Raw genomic sequence first — 15,922 nt, forward strand, 5'->3', positions numbered from 1 at the left:
TGCAATATGGGAACAGTGGAGACAGAGCAACACTTTGTCATGGAATGTTTGGCTTACAACGACATCAGATCTGATTATACAAAAATTTTGCAGAACAAGGACTTCAACTATTTATTTGAGGAAGATCAAGTGAAGAGAACAGCGGAGTTGATTATCAAAATTCAGAGAAGAAGAGACAAGTTAACCAAAACTTTGCAACTGACTAGTTTGGCTCCTGACTCGGGAGGGCGATTGCATGGGTCCCATAGACTACTTTAGTCTCGTGAACGTCATTAAAATCTATCATATCATATCATATCATTCATTGTTAAAGGTGTTCAGAGCAACACAAATGAAAACTTTTGACTCGCTCAGTAAAATTCCCGTTAACCAACTACAAATCTGTTACTGAATAAAACATGGCGCTAGGTTGGTGAGAATCTTGGGCCCACAATGTTCCTTCCATCAGAAGAAGGCCCACCAATACAGCGAAAAAGGAAAAACTTGATAATTTTATTGAAAGTAACTAGAAATTGTGTTTTTAGTGATCTACCATTATTCTTTTCTGCAAGCCTGTGACCGCTCCCCTTCCAGGTCAGTTGATTAGCAATACCAAACCACTTTAGTTGTCAAAGCACAGACTCTGATGATCTTCAATGGGAATCATTTAATTTATAAATAAACTTATAGCATTTCTTTAAATACTCTCAAGTTTTCCCCTTTTCGTACTTCGTTTTGCATCTTTTTTATGGTAAGGACAGCTTTTTCTCAATCCCACATTTTTTCCTATTTGCTTGCAGATCTGCTTTCTGTACAGAAAACAATTATAGCAGTTTTAAAGCTTTATGTTATCAACAATTTAAGGACTGATAAAGAGTAAAGAAAATTGCACTGGAACTTCTCAGAGGAGGATATGAGCATATTGGGCTGCTTCAGAAAGGAAGTTTAAATATACCCACTAAAAAGAGGCTTGATTTTTGAATTGGATTTCGAGCTTCATAGAAATCTAAAGGCGCTAGGTAAAGAGATATTTGATAGTTAAATTGGGTATTGAATCAGATGGCATCCAAGCAGATTGCTGTTGTTATGCAGAAGAAATTTGGGAGGATTGGTACAGTGTTGATATACGCAGTTCTTGAATGGGCGCTGATCTTATTGTTGATCATTGGTGCTTTGTTGTCTTATTTGACAAGAAAGTTTGCAGAGTATTTTGGACTCCACCCCCCTTGTCTCTGGTGTAACAGACTCGATCATGTTCTGGATGATCAAGAACCTGGATTTTATAGAAAACTGGTCTGTGACCAACATGCCAAAGAGATTTCTTCACTCGGTTATTGCCATGTCCATAAGCATCTGTCTGATGTTCAAGGTATGTGTGAAGATTGTTTGCTTTCATTTGCTGAAGAGACTACTAAACCTAGTTTGTGTACATATAAGGGAAAATTGGATGTGGATCTTGAGGGTATTGTTCATGGTGGCACTCAGTTGGGTCTGGAGAAGGATTATCAGAGGGATAAAAACAATGAGGGGTTTTGTCTGGCCAATCACGAGGGTGAAAATGATCATTGCGTTCACGGGGTTGAAGAAAACAAACATGAAATAATTGCGAATTCCGAGATGGAGGGAAAAGAATTGGAGGAACTGGGTACGAATGAATGGATATCAGACGGCGTTTGTTCATGCTGTAAGACCCCATTGAAGAGAAGCAGACTGTTACTGGACAGGTTGGTCAGGATACCTTATGATGTACAAGGGCAGAATGGGGTTGCTTCACCCCTTCCGAAGGCGGTGGTAGACTTTGCCGAGGGTGTTGACAGGGAAGAGGTTCTGATGAGATCAGTGGAGTATCCCGAGGTCATCTTGCAGGAATGCAGCAGCTGTAAGGCTGAGGACGAAGTGATTGAAGGAGAAGGAAATGATTTGAGCTGGAATCCATTGGGTTATATTGCATATACAGAGCTTAAGGATACATCGGAGGACTCTGCATCTGAGGTAGCATCCTCTGAGGCGGGAGTAGAAATTGCAAAAGGATATAGTGTACAGGGTTTGCATGGATTGGATTCGCAAGCAGAGGTAATCTCTAATAGTCTGATGCAAGGTTTAGTTCACGAAATGGTTTCAGACTTGGAGAATTCCTCTTCTGGTCTACCGCCTGATGTGCCTTTCTTGGAAGACAAGATGGAAGCCCCCAAATATGAACGTTTGGAAGAATTCTGTGAGAGGTCAGTCGGCAAAGTTGATTCCCCCACCGTAAACAAGAGTGAATCTCACAAAAAGTACTGTTTGGAAGATTTTTCTGAGAGTTCAGTTGGGGAGTTGGATCCTCGAACCATACTAGCCAGTGATTCAATGAATGGCAAATCAGAAACTGGGCTGGTGGATACATATGTTCCTCCTGAAAATATTTCAGCAAGCATGCTTGGGTCTATTGCATTGGGCTTGGATGGTCAGGATAGTGATTTAGCAAGCCATCAGATTGTGGAAAATATATGTGAACCCGCAGAGTTACCTCATAAAACTGTGGAAACTATCCCATCTTCTGAGGAAGTCTTGATTATATTAGATGAGCCAATAAACAAGGAAATTTCTATGGAGGGTTCGTCTTCAGAAGGCATTGTTGCTCTAGGCTATGGTCTTGGAGAGCTTGAGTGGAATAGGATTTCAAACTATGAGAATCCTTCATCAGTTCCATGTACTGAGTTGAAAGAAGAGCCTGCTGAGATTATTCATGCTGAACCAATTTCTTATCCAAAGGATGTTCTCGAAGCTAACAAGGCATGTTTTGAAACAGAAGTTTTGAAACCAGTTTTATCCTTAGAAGTCAAAGGAACATCTGACCAAACTGAATCTGTTGGAGGTAATATCCCTAGTACTCGTGAACCTTGCTTTGATAGAAAGGTCTTGAAATTGTTGTCTATTTATGAGAATGGAAGTAACATTTTCTCAAGTCACACTTGTTGCAGGTCCTGCTTCACAAGGAGCACATGAAGATTTTGGAAGAGAGAGTTTGAATGGTGAGCTTTAGATTTTATTTTTTCATTTGAATTGAGAAACACATACAAATTAAAACAGCCCTAACCACTACAATATTAGTGAAGTCCAAAATTTCCGAGTGTAAACTATGTTGTCCAAAGTTCCAAACCAAGATCCATCTCTCTATCACGTCTTGTAAAATATTATCATAATTCTCATTTTGACATTCTGAATCAAAGGCATAGAAACATTAGAAGTAATCTGAGAAGGGTATTTCCCTACAATGTTTTCTGTTTTCTAGCTATCAGAATAGTCCTGAAGGGATTATCAATATTGGTGTTGAGTCTTTAGATATAATTTATTCTTTTTATATGTTGATTTTTTACTTCAATTTTGTCCTTCTGTGGTTGCAGGATCTGAAAATATTGAAGCCAATGAAAGAAAGGTTGAGCTTAATAGAATGGGTGTAAACCCCTTCAGGGAGGAGGAAGCACACAAATATCAGGAAGAGGTCAAATTATCACCAGGGCGCTTTTATGCAAAAGAATTAAATCGGATTGATTCCCTTACTAACCATGGTATGGTGGTAGGTATGAGTACCGTAGATGAGTATAGACCTCCTGAAACTCCAAGGTTTATAGAAGGTTTGCATATGCTGCATAAGAGGGTATCAATTGACAGAAATGATTCTGGATTTGACTCTATAGATGGAAGCATTCTGAGTGAATTGGAGGGTGAAAGCACTGTTGACCGTCTGAAAAGGCATCTGGAGCAAGATCGGAAGTCTCTTCATACTCTCTACTCAGAATTAGAAGCAGAAAGAAATGCCTCTGCCATTGCTGCAAACCAGGCCATGGCCATGATCACGCGTCTACAAGAAGAGAAAGCAGCGATGCAAATGGAGGCATTACAATACCAAAGGATGATGGAGGAGCAAGCAGAATATGATCAAGATGCTTTGCAGCTAATGAATGAAATCCTTGTTAAAAGAGAGAAGGAAATTAAGGAGTTGGAGAAGGAGGTTGAACTTTACAGAAAAAGATTCCGTCTTGAGGCGGTCAAGAAAAGGAAAGATAAAAGAAAAGTGGCTTTAAGTAAAATGGCTGGAAATCATCTAGAAACAGAAAGAAATGAGGTGGATTCACAACAACCGCTCATTGATCAATATGGAAAACTGAAAACTTCTTCTGTCTCATCCTTGAGTGAAGACACAGATGAAAGTTCTTCAAGTGTCCATGAAGTTGAGGGGGATATTGATTCACATCAAAATAAACGAAGTATGGAATTGACAATGAGTGCAAGTGAGGTCCATGAAGAGCAGCAACTTGAGGATAGCTTGGATGAGTCAATGGTTGATCTTGAAGAGGAAAGGCTTTCCATTCTAGAGCGGTTAAAAAGCTTAGAGCAGAAGCTTCACATGTTGGCAGATGACGGAGATTCTGAAATCGGTATGCAAGTAAAAGAGGTTTCTGACATTGGTCTGGTACATCTACAAGAAAATGGAGAGATGCGAGACTATTCTGATGCAGTATCTAAAGAAAATCAATCATGTTGCCTGGCAACTGGAGATGAAGAGAAGATTAATGGTCATGAGGAATGTATGACTATAAACGATACAAGAGGAATGTGTGATGAACTAGAAGAAATGCAATGGGATAAAGAGTCTCAGAAAAGAATTACAGTTGGAAAGTCGGATCTTTCTGTTGACATCAAGGCATGCACTCCAAGAAGATCAGGTGTTGTGAAGGGCAAGAGGCTTCTTTCTTTGTTTGAGGCTACAAGCTTTGAAGAAGAAATTGAAGAATCATATAATACAGAAGCATCCTACTTTGCAGGCCTGTCTAATGATTGGCGCAGCTTTTCCATGATTGCTAGAGATAATAATCGTTTAGCCATTGAAGAGGAAGTGCATCATCTTAATGATAGGTTGCAAGCTCTTGAGGCTGATAGAGAGTTCATGAGACATAGCATCAAGTCATTAAGGAAAGGTGACGAGGGTATGAAATTGCTTCAGGAAATCGCTCAACACCTGCGGGAGCTCAGGAGGGTAGACATGAGGGCTAGTAATGCAAATGACTCCTCTGTGCAGCAGAATGCGGTTTTTGTTTCCTTGTCAGAGGTAATGACACTCTATAGTTTTAGCTTCTGAGTGTGATATATTATTGTTTTGTGAGCGCTATAATTGTATTTTCTGTTACTAGTCTTAAATATTGTAGTGAAGTCATGTTTCCTATCAGTTTGTCCTCAAACAATAATTCATTGTATTCAGAAAAACAAGGAAAATAAAAACCATACACATAATTCATCTCTGGTTTGTATTTCCTTTTCAGCCTAATTCCATCTTGAACTTGATCTGTGTAGTTTGGTGTAGTATTTCTTTCTTAATTTCAAGTCTCAATCATTTGAAAAGAACCATGGCAGATCATTGCCTTGCAACCAGAAAATTGAAATCTTAATTTCCGCTGCACAATTGTATTTACTATGAATACTTCATTGATGGCAATTAGCTAATTTTATTGCATAAAACACCTCTGTTCTATGATTGAGACTGCCCTTGATGTGAATACTTATGTCTCTTCAAAATGGCAAAAGGATGTTAAAATAATATCTAACATGAATTTGTGCATTATATTTCGACAGTGCACAAAGAAGACAACTTTCTGACAGGACCCTAGAAACTGCCCATTAGATCAACCTCTGTGACCTCACTTTTCATCTGATCATCACAAGGATTCAATTATTATACTTTCATTAGGATTAGTACGCAAAGCTTTGTCTTTTCTTGCAATGTAACAAGACTTGGACCCGGCTCTGACTCAGCAAGGGTAATTCGACTCGTGACCCGGCTCCGACTCGGTCATGACTTGGCAGTGACTCGGCGAGTCAGGGTATATTAATAGAAATACCTTAGAGAAATATTAAATATTTGATGACTTGGCGGGTCAGGAATCATGGGTCATTTTGACCCGGCAGGGGTAACCCAACTTGCCAACCCAGGTGACTCGCGCAACTCGGGGCGAGTCTCGTTACTATGTTTTCTTGTTGGATTTGAAAATGTCATAGTTATTGTTTCGGAGGAAGTTTTCTTAGAAGAACTTGCAGGAAACCAAACAATGAAGTTTGAGTTTTACTGTCTAGTGACTTGTCATTTGCAGCATATATTCCCCTTTGATTTTGGAAATATATATTTTTTAATGTATGTCTAGATATTCAATATCAGTTTGCTTAAACCTTAAATGATTCCATTTGATTTGTTTTGTTTGTCTTTGATTATACTGAACATGATCTCTGTCCTCATTTGGTGCTCTGACTTTTGCCATCCTGAGGGGTTCTAGCTGTTAGCTAAAGCTTCACTTTTGTAGCTTATGGATTGCTTTCTTACAAGATTATTTGTTTTGTGTCTTTAATCACTTAGCTAAGTTTCTGTTCTTTGTATTAATTTATACATGTTTTGAGACCTATAATTTTCTCTTCAAATATTTGTATCTTATTGCAGACCTTTATATCTAAGATTTTACGTTCATATATGTCAAATTTTTTTGAATCTGTAACAATGATCAATTAGGTCATTATCTCTCAAGGAAGGACAAAACAGAAGTTACAACTCTTGATTGAACAATAAAATAGGCTCTTCATTTTAAAGAAAATTACTTTGAAAAATTACTGTGAAACATTCGGCAAAAAATTAAAAATTACATCTCAACTTGATGGCTAACGTGTAGTGGATCACATAGTTACACTGCCTTGGGGGATGGCGGAACAGGGGGACAAGTTTCCAGGATGGGGGGACAAAGGGGCCTTAATTTGGGGACAGTGAGGGGACAACGGGGTGGGGGGTTGTATATACTATACATATGGTACTTGAAATGCTAGTTACCAAAAGATGTATTGCAATCATAGTAACATGGAAGAAGCAAACCACCCCGCTACCCCCGCCCCCCCCCGTCCTTTTGCCTCATGTCTTGGAGACGGGGATGCACTGGAGACTAGGGGAATCCATCCCCCCATCCCCAACAGTGCATCAAATTCCACCACCTTTGCCAAGGATGCAGGAACGTCCCGGTGTTGACTATTTGCTGATTCTTTATGTTCAATGTTCGATGTTCCAATTCAATGCAATGTTCAAGTGTTTACTCTTTTACATCTTTATATCTTATGTTTAAGTATAAACCACTGGATCATTATAAGATTTGTTATTCTTGACTTGAATTTAGGAAGTAAACTTCAGAAGGCAACTCCTTATTTGGTTTCTCAATGCTTTGTATTTATAACTAATCAATTTTTAATTATTATTAAATTGATAATACCTTCAATCTTTGCTTTTTGTTTTTTGTGTCTTCCTTATAGAAAATCTGAAACATTAATGCAAGGCAACAATTTGGCAAATAGAATCTCGAGCCTTTCAGAATAAACAAAGAGAGGGAAAATAGGAAGTCCTTTTGCAGGGTGGAAAGTGTATTTCTGATGAAGCTTCTCATGATGGTCCTGGTTCATCAGTTACTAGATATGTGTTATGGGATGGATGCCTTGGGTGCTTTTGTTATTGTGTAGATCATGCCTTTTAAGAGTTCAATAAATAATTAAATTGAGTGGGAGATACTTTTAGCTGGAATAACCTTGGCATATGCAGGAGGTTTTCATAATATCATGGTGTAGAGTGACTCTTCAATAGTTGATAATTAGGAGATGATTTCTTCAATAGTTATCAGTGCTTTGAAGAAAGCACATTACCCTTCGGAAGTTTTGTGTTTTTTTCACATGGAAAAAATTGTTTGATTGTGTACAGGTGTCACATTGATATCTTGACATATTATATAGCCAATAGGAAATGTCTGATTAGGATGGTCTTGCAAGGCTTATCAATTGAGATAGGGCAGTATGATTATATGTTGGTTTCATCACCCTCAACAGGCTAGCTTCTATTTCTTTTAAAGCATTTTTTGTGGTGTAAGGATAGCAGATGATGTGATGGCATTGTGTTTAGATGGCTGGCCATGCTAAGGGTTTATTTATTGCTATGATTTATAGGGATACCTTTGTTTTTGACTTTTTTCTGCAGGTGGCTTTGTGTATGGGAGCACTTATCTGGCTTTAATATTTCTTTGGTTTGGTGGTTTACTACTGCAGTTTGGATTTGCTGATGTGTGGTGGGTAGGGCTGGCATCTGGTATTTTTTTTGTAGCATGAACTGATTTTAGCTTGCCAAAGGACCCTTTACAGAAAGGGAGTGTGTAGATGGTGAAACATTGAAATCTATTCCGAGTTCTGATACACTATTTGCTTTGTTTTTTAACTCCTATCTTGGTGGAATTTAAGGCTAAATTAGCTGTGACTATCTGGACTCTGGAGAAGCTCCTAACATATTCCAAAGATAAGATGGAGAAGCTTTTGGGTCAGGTTTGTAGGATTTGGGGTAGCCATTAAATGCTTCGGATGATTATGAAAATAAAGGTATGCCTTAGGAATTGTCAAGCTTTCCAAGGAGGTGGGAAATTTCTTTGACACCTGCAAAAACTTGCTACATGTAATAAAGAAGTATGTTCATTTCTCATCATAAGGGCATTCATGGGTTTGTGAATAGAACCATACTTTGCTGTGCCTTGAGAGCAATGTTTTCACTTTTTCTGTGTCAGATAGAGAATATTAATGGTACCGAAGTGGAAGGTATAATGACATTAGTGAAGCTGGAGCCAGTGAGGTGTAAACTTTGACAATCTTATGGAATGGTGTCTACAATGGGGCTTTTGATTGCTGGAATAGAATGCCTTGTCACTTAGGGGATAGGTAGATGAGGAGTTCCTGAACTCTGATAGTTATGGTTAATATGTTTTGTGGCATCTCTGAATTGGGTTCAGCCAGTGGCTGTGATTTCTCCCTTCTGGTGTTGTGCTGTTTCCTCTTCACTTGCCGGGATGAAGTTATTTTCTTGTTATTACTTATTGGTTTTTGTTTCTATGTTTTAATGATTTGTTCTGTGTATGTTGCTTACTATGATCTTTGGGTTCAGTATTTTGTTATGTCTTTGTTTCTCTTTTTGATATGCATCTAGGGCTCCTGTATAGATCCCAGGAACTGTATCTAAAAAGAACAATTTGGAGGATATATGAGCTTGAAATAATGGTCGTAAGATGTCTCTGGTAGGTAAAATACTTATTTTATGTTTAGGAAAGGACTTGAAAGTTGAAACATGTTCTTGACTGGTAAGGCCATTATTCACATTTTATTGGCTGGGGAAGACCACAGGTAGACTGGACCCCTGGTCAATAGTATGAAACTCTATTAAACTTATCTAGGCAACATCGATCCCATTGACCGCAATCCCCAAAAAAATGCCAGCATGGTACAAGGGACATTTCTGATACTTGGGGACATGGGGGAAACATTACCCCAAAATATACTGCAAAAAGTCATGATTTTTTAGAAGAAAAATCAGGAAAACCAGACATGATTTATGAGATGAAAAATGGCTCATAACCAGACAACAGAATCTAAGACATGGATCAGAGAATAGAAAGCTTCCCTTTTCGAGAAAAAAGTTGACATCCAATAAGAAAATTTTTGAGGAAAAAATTCTAAACCCAACAGATAAATTTCGAGGAGTTATAAAGCCACCAGATAATATTTGAGAAAAAAATTATAAACCCACTAAATAATTTTTGAGGAATAAACTATAAAATACCCAGACATATTTTTGAAGGAAAGATTTTATTAAAACCAATGTTACCCCAAGTTTCCAAGACGGGGATTGGAGGGGACAGAGTAGTGAGTTTCTGGGACGGCAAATTTTATTATCGGGGACAACAAGGGGATGTTTATATAAATATAGGAAAAATTTTAAAATATATAGAGAAATTTGCAATATATACATTAAATTTATATGAAAACATGGATAAAGCTTGCAATTTAAGCATCTTAAAACCTTAAAATACAACATTTCAATAGTCAAACTCAACACTCAATATGCATTCATAATTCGGAATTGTTGTCAATATGCATGTAATATTAAAATAATAAATAAATATGTGAAACACACCCAAGAACATAACTTAGAATTCATTTTCAATAGCAACAAGCACAATAAAACACCCTCCAAATTAAACCACACTACTATCATTTAGTTTCTGAAACTACACCTCCAACTCATTGTAAGTGGACTGATCTTAATACGAACAGGTCTGCTTTATAGTTCCAATTGTGATATAGATCTGTTACAGTAAGATAGTACCTTGATACAACCTCCAATATTCATCAAATCTTTTACAAAGGACCCAAATCAACCCCAAACCAACCCAACACTGATGTATTGCCACAAGATGACATAAAGATACATGTTCCAGTTCTATAATGCACTTTTCAGACTTTCACAATACCTCACAAACAATCTGCTATATGATTTTGAGCATGTAGCATGACTGTAACAACATCCTTAATTTCACAATTCTTAATCTAATATTGCCAAATGCTAATCAAAGGACTCCAAATAGCAGCAATTAGCTATCAAATAGTAATAAGCATGTTTAAGGCAAACTTTGAAAGAGGGGTCCATTTTAAAAATTAAAAAAAAAAAATTTTATTAAAGGAAACTATGGTTTTAAAGTGCTGATGTTGCCTACCCCTTCAGGGATGCCCATCCATCCCGTGGACTTTACGGGCGTCCCTAACCGTCCCTGGGATGTACTAGCATCCCCAATTTTTTTTTGAAAAGTCTCCAAGTTTCTGGGATGTTTCTTGTGAATTTTCAAAATAGGGGATGGGTGGAGACGCCTCCTAGTCGTCCCCAAGTCCCTAAAATGTTTCCGGTATGGGGACGGGGAATTTTAGGCTGTGGACTTTGCATAGTGAAATAACACGTGAGAACATGCAACTCACAAAAAGCACATGCAAGTACATGCAAGCAACATTCAAGAACATGCAACTCATGCAAAATTCAAATAGATGCAACCTTCGAAAATCAGAGACTTTTGCTGAGACCAAATCACACAATCAAAACCCTCAACCAGGCTTATGATTTTAAGCAAAAATCTTTGAAGACTAACCACAAATTTCTTAAAATACCTCTAACAATTTCTTATTTTAAAAAATCGAAAAACAAATTTATGGAAAAATTCCAGATCAAAGGAGGGTTGAATTTTTCTTTAAAAAATTGCCAAATTTTATGAAATCCTATCTATCTGCTTTGATATCTTGTTATGGTAAATTGATGTTTTTGTAGTTGTATTAAATAAATGAGATGAAAGCTCCTTCTTAAATTTACAAAGTCAATGTATTTAAAAGAGACAATCGTGAGCTAAAGACGGAAATAGAAACTACTAAATAAATTGAAGACTAACTAAGATGACCATTAAAGAAACATTATAATATTCTAATAACTCCTACCCGCTTCTATTACACCCGCACATAAAATAATAAAAAACAGAAGTTAAGGGAAGAAAAATTTCCCACATACTTTTGCCTTATCTGCTTTGTGCAATTCAGACATCCTTTACACTCATATTTTGTGAGGTTGACTTTGTTGCTTAGCTCTGTGTGATGTGGTTCACAAGTCTAAATTCTTTTGGACATTTTCCTTTATACCATAACTGAACATTTCTCTACTCTCTCCAATCATCTTTGTGCCTTCCTTGTAGAAGTGCTGATCTTCTACTCCCTTTTCATCGCTAAATGGATTTTTTAAACATACTTCTAGTTGGTTCTGACGTTTTGTGTTCTTAAAAAACATTAAATCTTCAGATGGAGGTTCTTAAGACCAATATTTCCATTGCAGCTTCCTCTCCAACGTACTTTGCATCCACTCGTGATAAGCTGCATTCCTGCTTATTGAAGTCTTCAAACTCTTCTATTTTTATATTGTAATATTCAATGTCATCCCCTTCTCCGGAGTAACACTGCAACTCCAATTCATCTCTCTTCATCTTTATTCCATTCATCTGTCTCTTTATTTTCTAACTATCAACTATTGGAAGACCACATTCTTCTATCCACTAATATTTTGGCCAATGCTTTATTAGATTTAATCTTTCCTTATTCTAACATTTGTACCCATTGGCTAATTCTTAACTTGATGGCTTTCCTCTCTGAAAATGGCTCTTGCTCTTAAGGTGAGTATTTGTCTTTACCTTTCTTTTTCATCTTCTTGTAACTGTTCAATAACTCTTCTATAGATTTATTTTTTCTTGCTTGCATATTGTTGCACAACTCTCATTCCTCCACTAGGCACCGCAACGTTTTTAATTCAACCTCTAAATTTGCAACTCCTTTTGTTGGTCCTTTGTTTGGCTTCTGCCTTTGCCTTTGTCCCATCTTTTAGTTCACCGTAACTATCCTAGTTCTTACATTATAATTTAACTCCATATTTGACTTCACAGTCAAAGCTCAAACAAACAATGGCCCCTCTTATTGAATAGCGCTTCCACAGTGTAGGCTCTCTAATTGTTTGCAACTACCCATGCAAGTGCCTTTGCTTCCTTCTAACCCTAGAAGCATAAAAGAACTTAAACAAGCCAAAAGTGAGCACTCATAGTAATATTCCTTACAACCTTCATGCCAATGTCCTCTCATGTAGATCTGTTTGCTCTGGTACCAAAACTGATGCAACTCAAATCAACAGATTGAAGATTAATCTGCAGAAAACATAAAGAACCACCATGAACAGTAAAGACATAAAAAACTTAAAATTCAAGAATTGTCAAATGAATCATATATAACATAACAAAAGCATTCATTTGCAGGCCCAAATCAAACCCCAAACATATCTTATCCTCTTCTAATTTGTCATGAACTAACCTTGTTCACCCACTCCACCAGAGGGGGGCTGTGCCCTACTCTCTAGCCAGGGGGTCCATCGCACTTGACCTTGGACTTCGGCCTTACTCCCTATAGGGGTAGATAAAATATTCTTATTTCTGTAATCGCTGCAGAGAATAAAACAAATTAGCTTACAGCATGGATTTTTGTTTTATAAATTTCCTCTACTATCCCCTTCCCGCTCTAAATTGCTTTCGTAAGTTTGAAGTTTAAGCAAAAACCTTGCCCAAAAATAACTCACCAGATAGACCACTACTCCAAGAAAAAAATGTGCCCATTATAAAAGCAATGGCAGTTAACTGAATAAAGTGGAAGCAGCAGTGTAAAATTAGAAAGCTAAAAAAATTAATCATCTGCTCTACATCAGAAAGTGGAGAGTGGCATTTATGGAGATGGTCTGCATCACTGCATCCCCCCATCATTCCATGGAACTATGCAATAAACAGTCATATATATGCAGTTTAAATAGATGCTTATGTAAAGTATTTGAATCAATCATAATGGATGTAGATGGTAGTTTTCTCCTTATCAGCTATCCTTTTCTTGATTTTAATACTTGGTCTAAGTGAAGTTCTGTTTGTCTCTACTCATTACACAATCCACTGAGATAGTCTCTGACTATATGATTCCAAGGTATTCAGACTTTAGAAAACCTGTTGATTCAAATTTTGGGGCCGAATTTTTTGCATTGTAAATATAATCTTCAATATATTACTTTTTATGTCTTTGCATCTTCCTTAGAATATATGTTTAATCATCTGGAGCATGATTGCAATATGTTTAATCGTCTGGAGCATGATTGCAATGTAAAATGGATGTCTGCAAAGGAAACTCTTTTCTTTTCGCTGGGAAGCTTCTTGAAACATGCTCTTGACAAGAAGGGTTTTTATTCACATTTTGTTTCGGCTGGCCAAGACCACAGTTAGATTGGAACCCTGGTCAGCAGGCTAAAACTCTGACGTACCCACCTGGGAACAATGATCCTGTTAACGCAAACAATTACAATAAATCTTTAGTTTTTGCTTATTCAGTCTAAACTTATCCTGATGTAAAGTTTTAAGCTCATATTGGTATATAAGCTCATATTGGCAATCTTTTATATGATTGTATTATTTTAATATTTGGTTTATTATTGACAATCTGTTTTTCCATGGTTAGATGCTTTACACAACCACAGAAACATTCTTTAAGAAATCTTATATCTAAGGAATTCAAACCTTCAAAATCCTGGCAAAAGAAATTCCAGGAGCAAGATAGATATCAAGCACATTCTTATTTTCAAGTTTAGAAGTCGACTCTGTTTTTGACTCTGGTAAACCGTGCTGTCTGGTGATGATACATTTGTAGAAAGACCTCAGTAGACAAAGAAATATAAAATGTTAAGAAAATATTTTGTTTATTATAGATTTTTAGTGAGGCGCACTTTTATTGGTTTGTTTCTTCTGTTATGAAAATACTTGAATCTTAAACACCTAACTTCATCTCTAAGACTAAGTACCATGTTTGCTCAAATATCTGCCAAGAAATATTCAGTATGACAATTATGTATTCTCGGTTGTTATTTTGATATTCCTTTTTCTATACTAGTTATGATTTTATACATTATAGTTTCATTTTAGAAAGTTTCTATACTAACCTCTATTCAATCTGTTGAGAATGCAGGGAAATGGAACAATAAACATGCAACCTCATTATTGAATCAGTCGGCTACTGTAAGCTTAACAGCTAATCTGTGATATTGGGAAGTCTATATATTTTATCTTCCTTGAAAATCCCATTTCTAGGAACTTAGGATGGAATTATATGGCAGTATGGAGCTTTGATTACGAGTAATGAGTAAACAACTGGTGTTTACATCACCTAGTTGAGGAATGACCCTACAGGGTATTGTATCCTCCTGTATAACATAGTACCAGATGGAGATTAGTTTCAGCATCCCATGTCAAGAGTTTTTTGTTTTTGACATGTTGTTAGCTTTTTTAATCTTGCAAGCCTTGCAAGTTTTGTGTGAAGCCATCAACAACCGATGGCAAGGATGGGTCTTATTTTTTCTTCTGGCTCAATCATTTTTTTATATAATGGGTTACGAAACCATCATTGGGGATGATGGTGTCCTTGTGTCTGTGAGGTTGTGTCTGGCTCAAGAAGTCATCTATCGGGATCCTTGGCTGTATACATGTAATATTCTGGGTATAGTGTATACAATAGCCGGCTTGCTTATTTTTAAGTTTTTGAGGGTTGTTTGTAATTGATTCCAACTTCTTTGTAAAAAAGGCTGTATATTTGGCAGACCTTGATTCAGTGAGCACAAGTGTAAAGAGTCTCAAAATTGTCCTTTTTACCATTAAGATGTAATAACCCATGAAACCTCTGCATGTGCATTTGCAAATGTTTCAAGTACAACTGCAAAAATGAAACAAACCTTAAAGCAATTTCTGCAACTGTGCTTATATTTATATTATGTAATATAGAGGGTAACCGTAGAAATTATGTACAAGGAAGTTGCTATGGGAAAAAAGATGTAAACGGAATGTCTTGAGGAAGTGGATGGAGATATCTGCACATAAAATATTCATTGGCCGAACATCTGATCATTCGATGAGCTATATATCAGCCCTTGTAACTGTCTTATCAGCATGCAAGTGCCATGATTTGCTAAACAAATGAATCGGAGGTTGGATATATAGGAAATATTATTCCTCGTTAAATGGCTTAATATTGACTGCCCTAATTTTATTCATTGGAACAATCAGTTTTAAATCGATTCATTATAAAATTTTTTAAGTGCCTGAGAGCAACACTTAAATATAAAGGTCAATTGATATTTCATATTAGTAAAGTTTTTGGAGAAAACCTTTTAGCAGAGGTTTGCATCTACTACACAGATTTCCTGAAAAGTTTTACTCCACATCACTGATATGACTGAGGTTTCTAAATTTATCAATTCTTAGGTGGAAAGACTCTAAAAATTAAATGTAAGTACCGGAGTATACATGCACGGGCTTTGATAGGGGCTGAGCGTCATAAGCATAGTCAATGTGAGAATGTTCTGATCACATCTAGTTCACTATTTAGTGTCAAAGCAGTGGCATTATAAAATTACCACTAAAATTATTGCACATGCTTTGAGTGATTGAATGAGAGATGAAAGATTTTAATAATGTCC

The 15,922-nt window shown here is 36.8% G+C and overlaps 1 protein-coding gene across 5 annotated transcripts; it reads left to right on the top strand.

Moving 5' to 3' along the window:
• The first annotated feature begins 454 nt into the window (after positions 1 to 454).
• Positions 455 to 15,045, top strand: LOC149553281 (myosin-binding protein 1-like). Of its 5 annotated transcripts, none has more exons than XM_089788752.1 (5): positions 455 to 573; positions 780 to 2,836; positions 2,943 to 2,993; positions 3,366 to 5,071; positions 13,915 to 14,010. In XM_089788752.1, exons 2-5 carry the CDS (start codon positions 1,039 to 1,041, stop codon positions 13,960 to 13,962), a joined length of 3,603 nt encoding a protein of 1,200 aa, XP_089644878.1. In that variant the 5' UTR covers positions 455 to 573; positions 780 to 1,038; the 3' UTR covers positions 13,963 to 14,010. The 5 variants fall into 5 exon arrangements, with proteins under 5 accessions (XP_089644878.1, XP_089644880.1, XP_089644877.1 ...); XM_089788754.1 differs by lacking the exon at positions 13,915 to 14,010 and adding an exon at positions 14,419 to 15,045 and having other exon boundaries at positions 456 to 573; XM_089788751.1 differs by lacking the exon at positions 455 to 573 and having other exon boundaries at positions 628 to 2,836.
• Positions 15,046 to 15,922: the final 877 nt, after the last annotated feature.

Source organism: Cupressus sempervirens, chromosome 6 (assembly GCF_028749045.1).
Source record: "Cupressus sempervirens isolate cs-2001-9-10 chromosome 6, ASM2874904v1, whole genome shotgun sequence".
Classification (NCBI taxonomy): Eukaryota; Viridiplantae; Streptophyta; class Pinopsida; order Cupressales; family Cupressaceae; genus Cupressus; species Cupressus sempervirens.

Bases quoted from the DNA above. Each gene is read 5' to 3' on its own strand.
- LOC149553281 (XM_089788752.1), top strand. From the start codon at position 1,039: ATGGCATCCAAGCAGATTGCTGTTGTTATGCAGAAGAAATTTGGGAGG. The intron at 2,837-2,942 runs GTAATATCCCTA...CACTTGTTGCAG, and splicing joins CCAAACTGAATCTGTTGGAG to GTCCTGCTTCACAAGGAGCA. The intron at 5,072-13,914 runs GTAATGACACTC...TTCCATGGTTAG, and splicing joins TTTTTGTTTCCTTGTCAGAG to ATGCTTTACACAACCACAGA.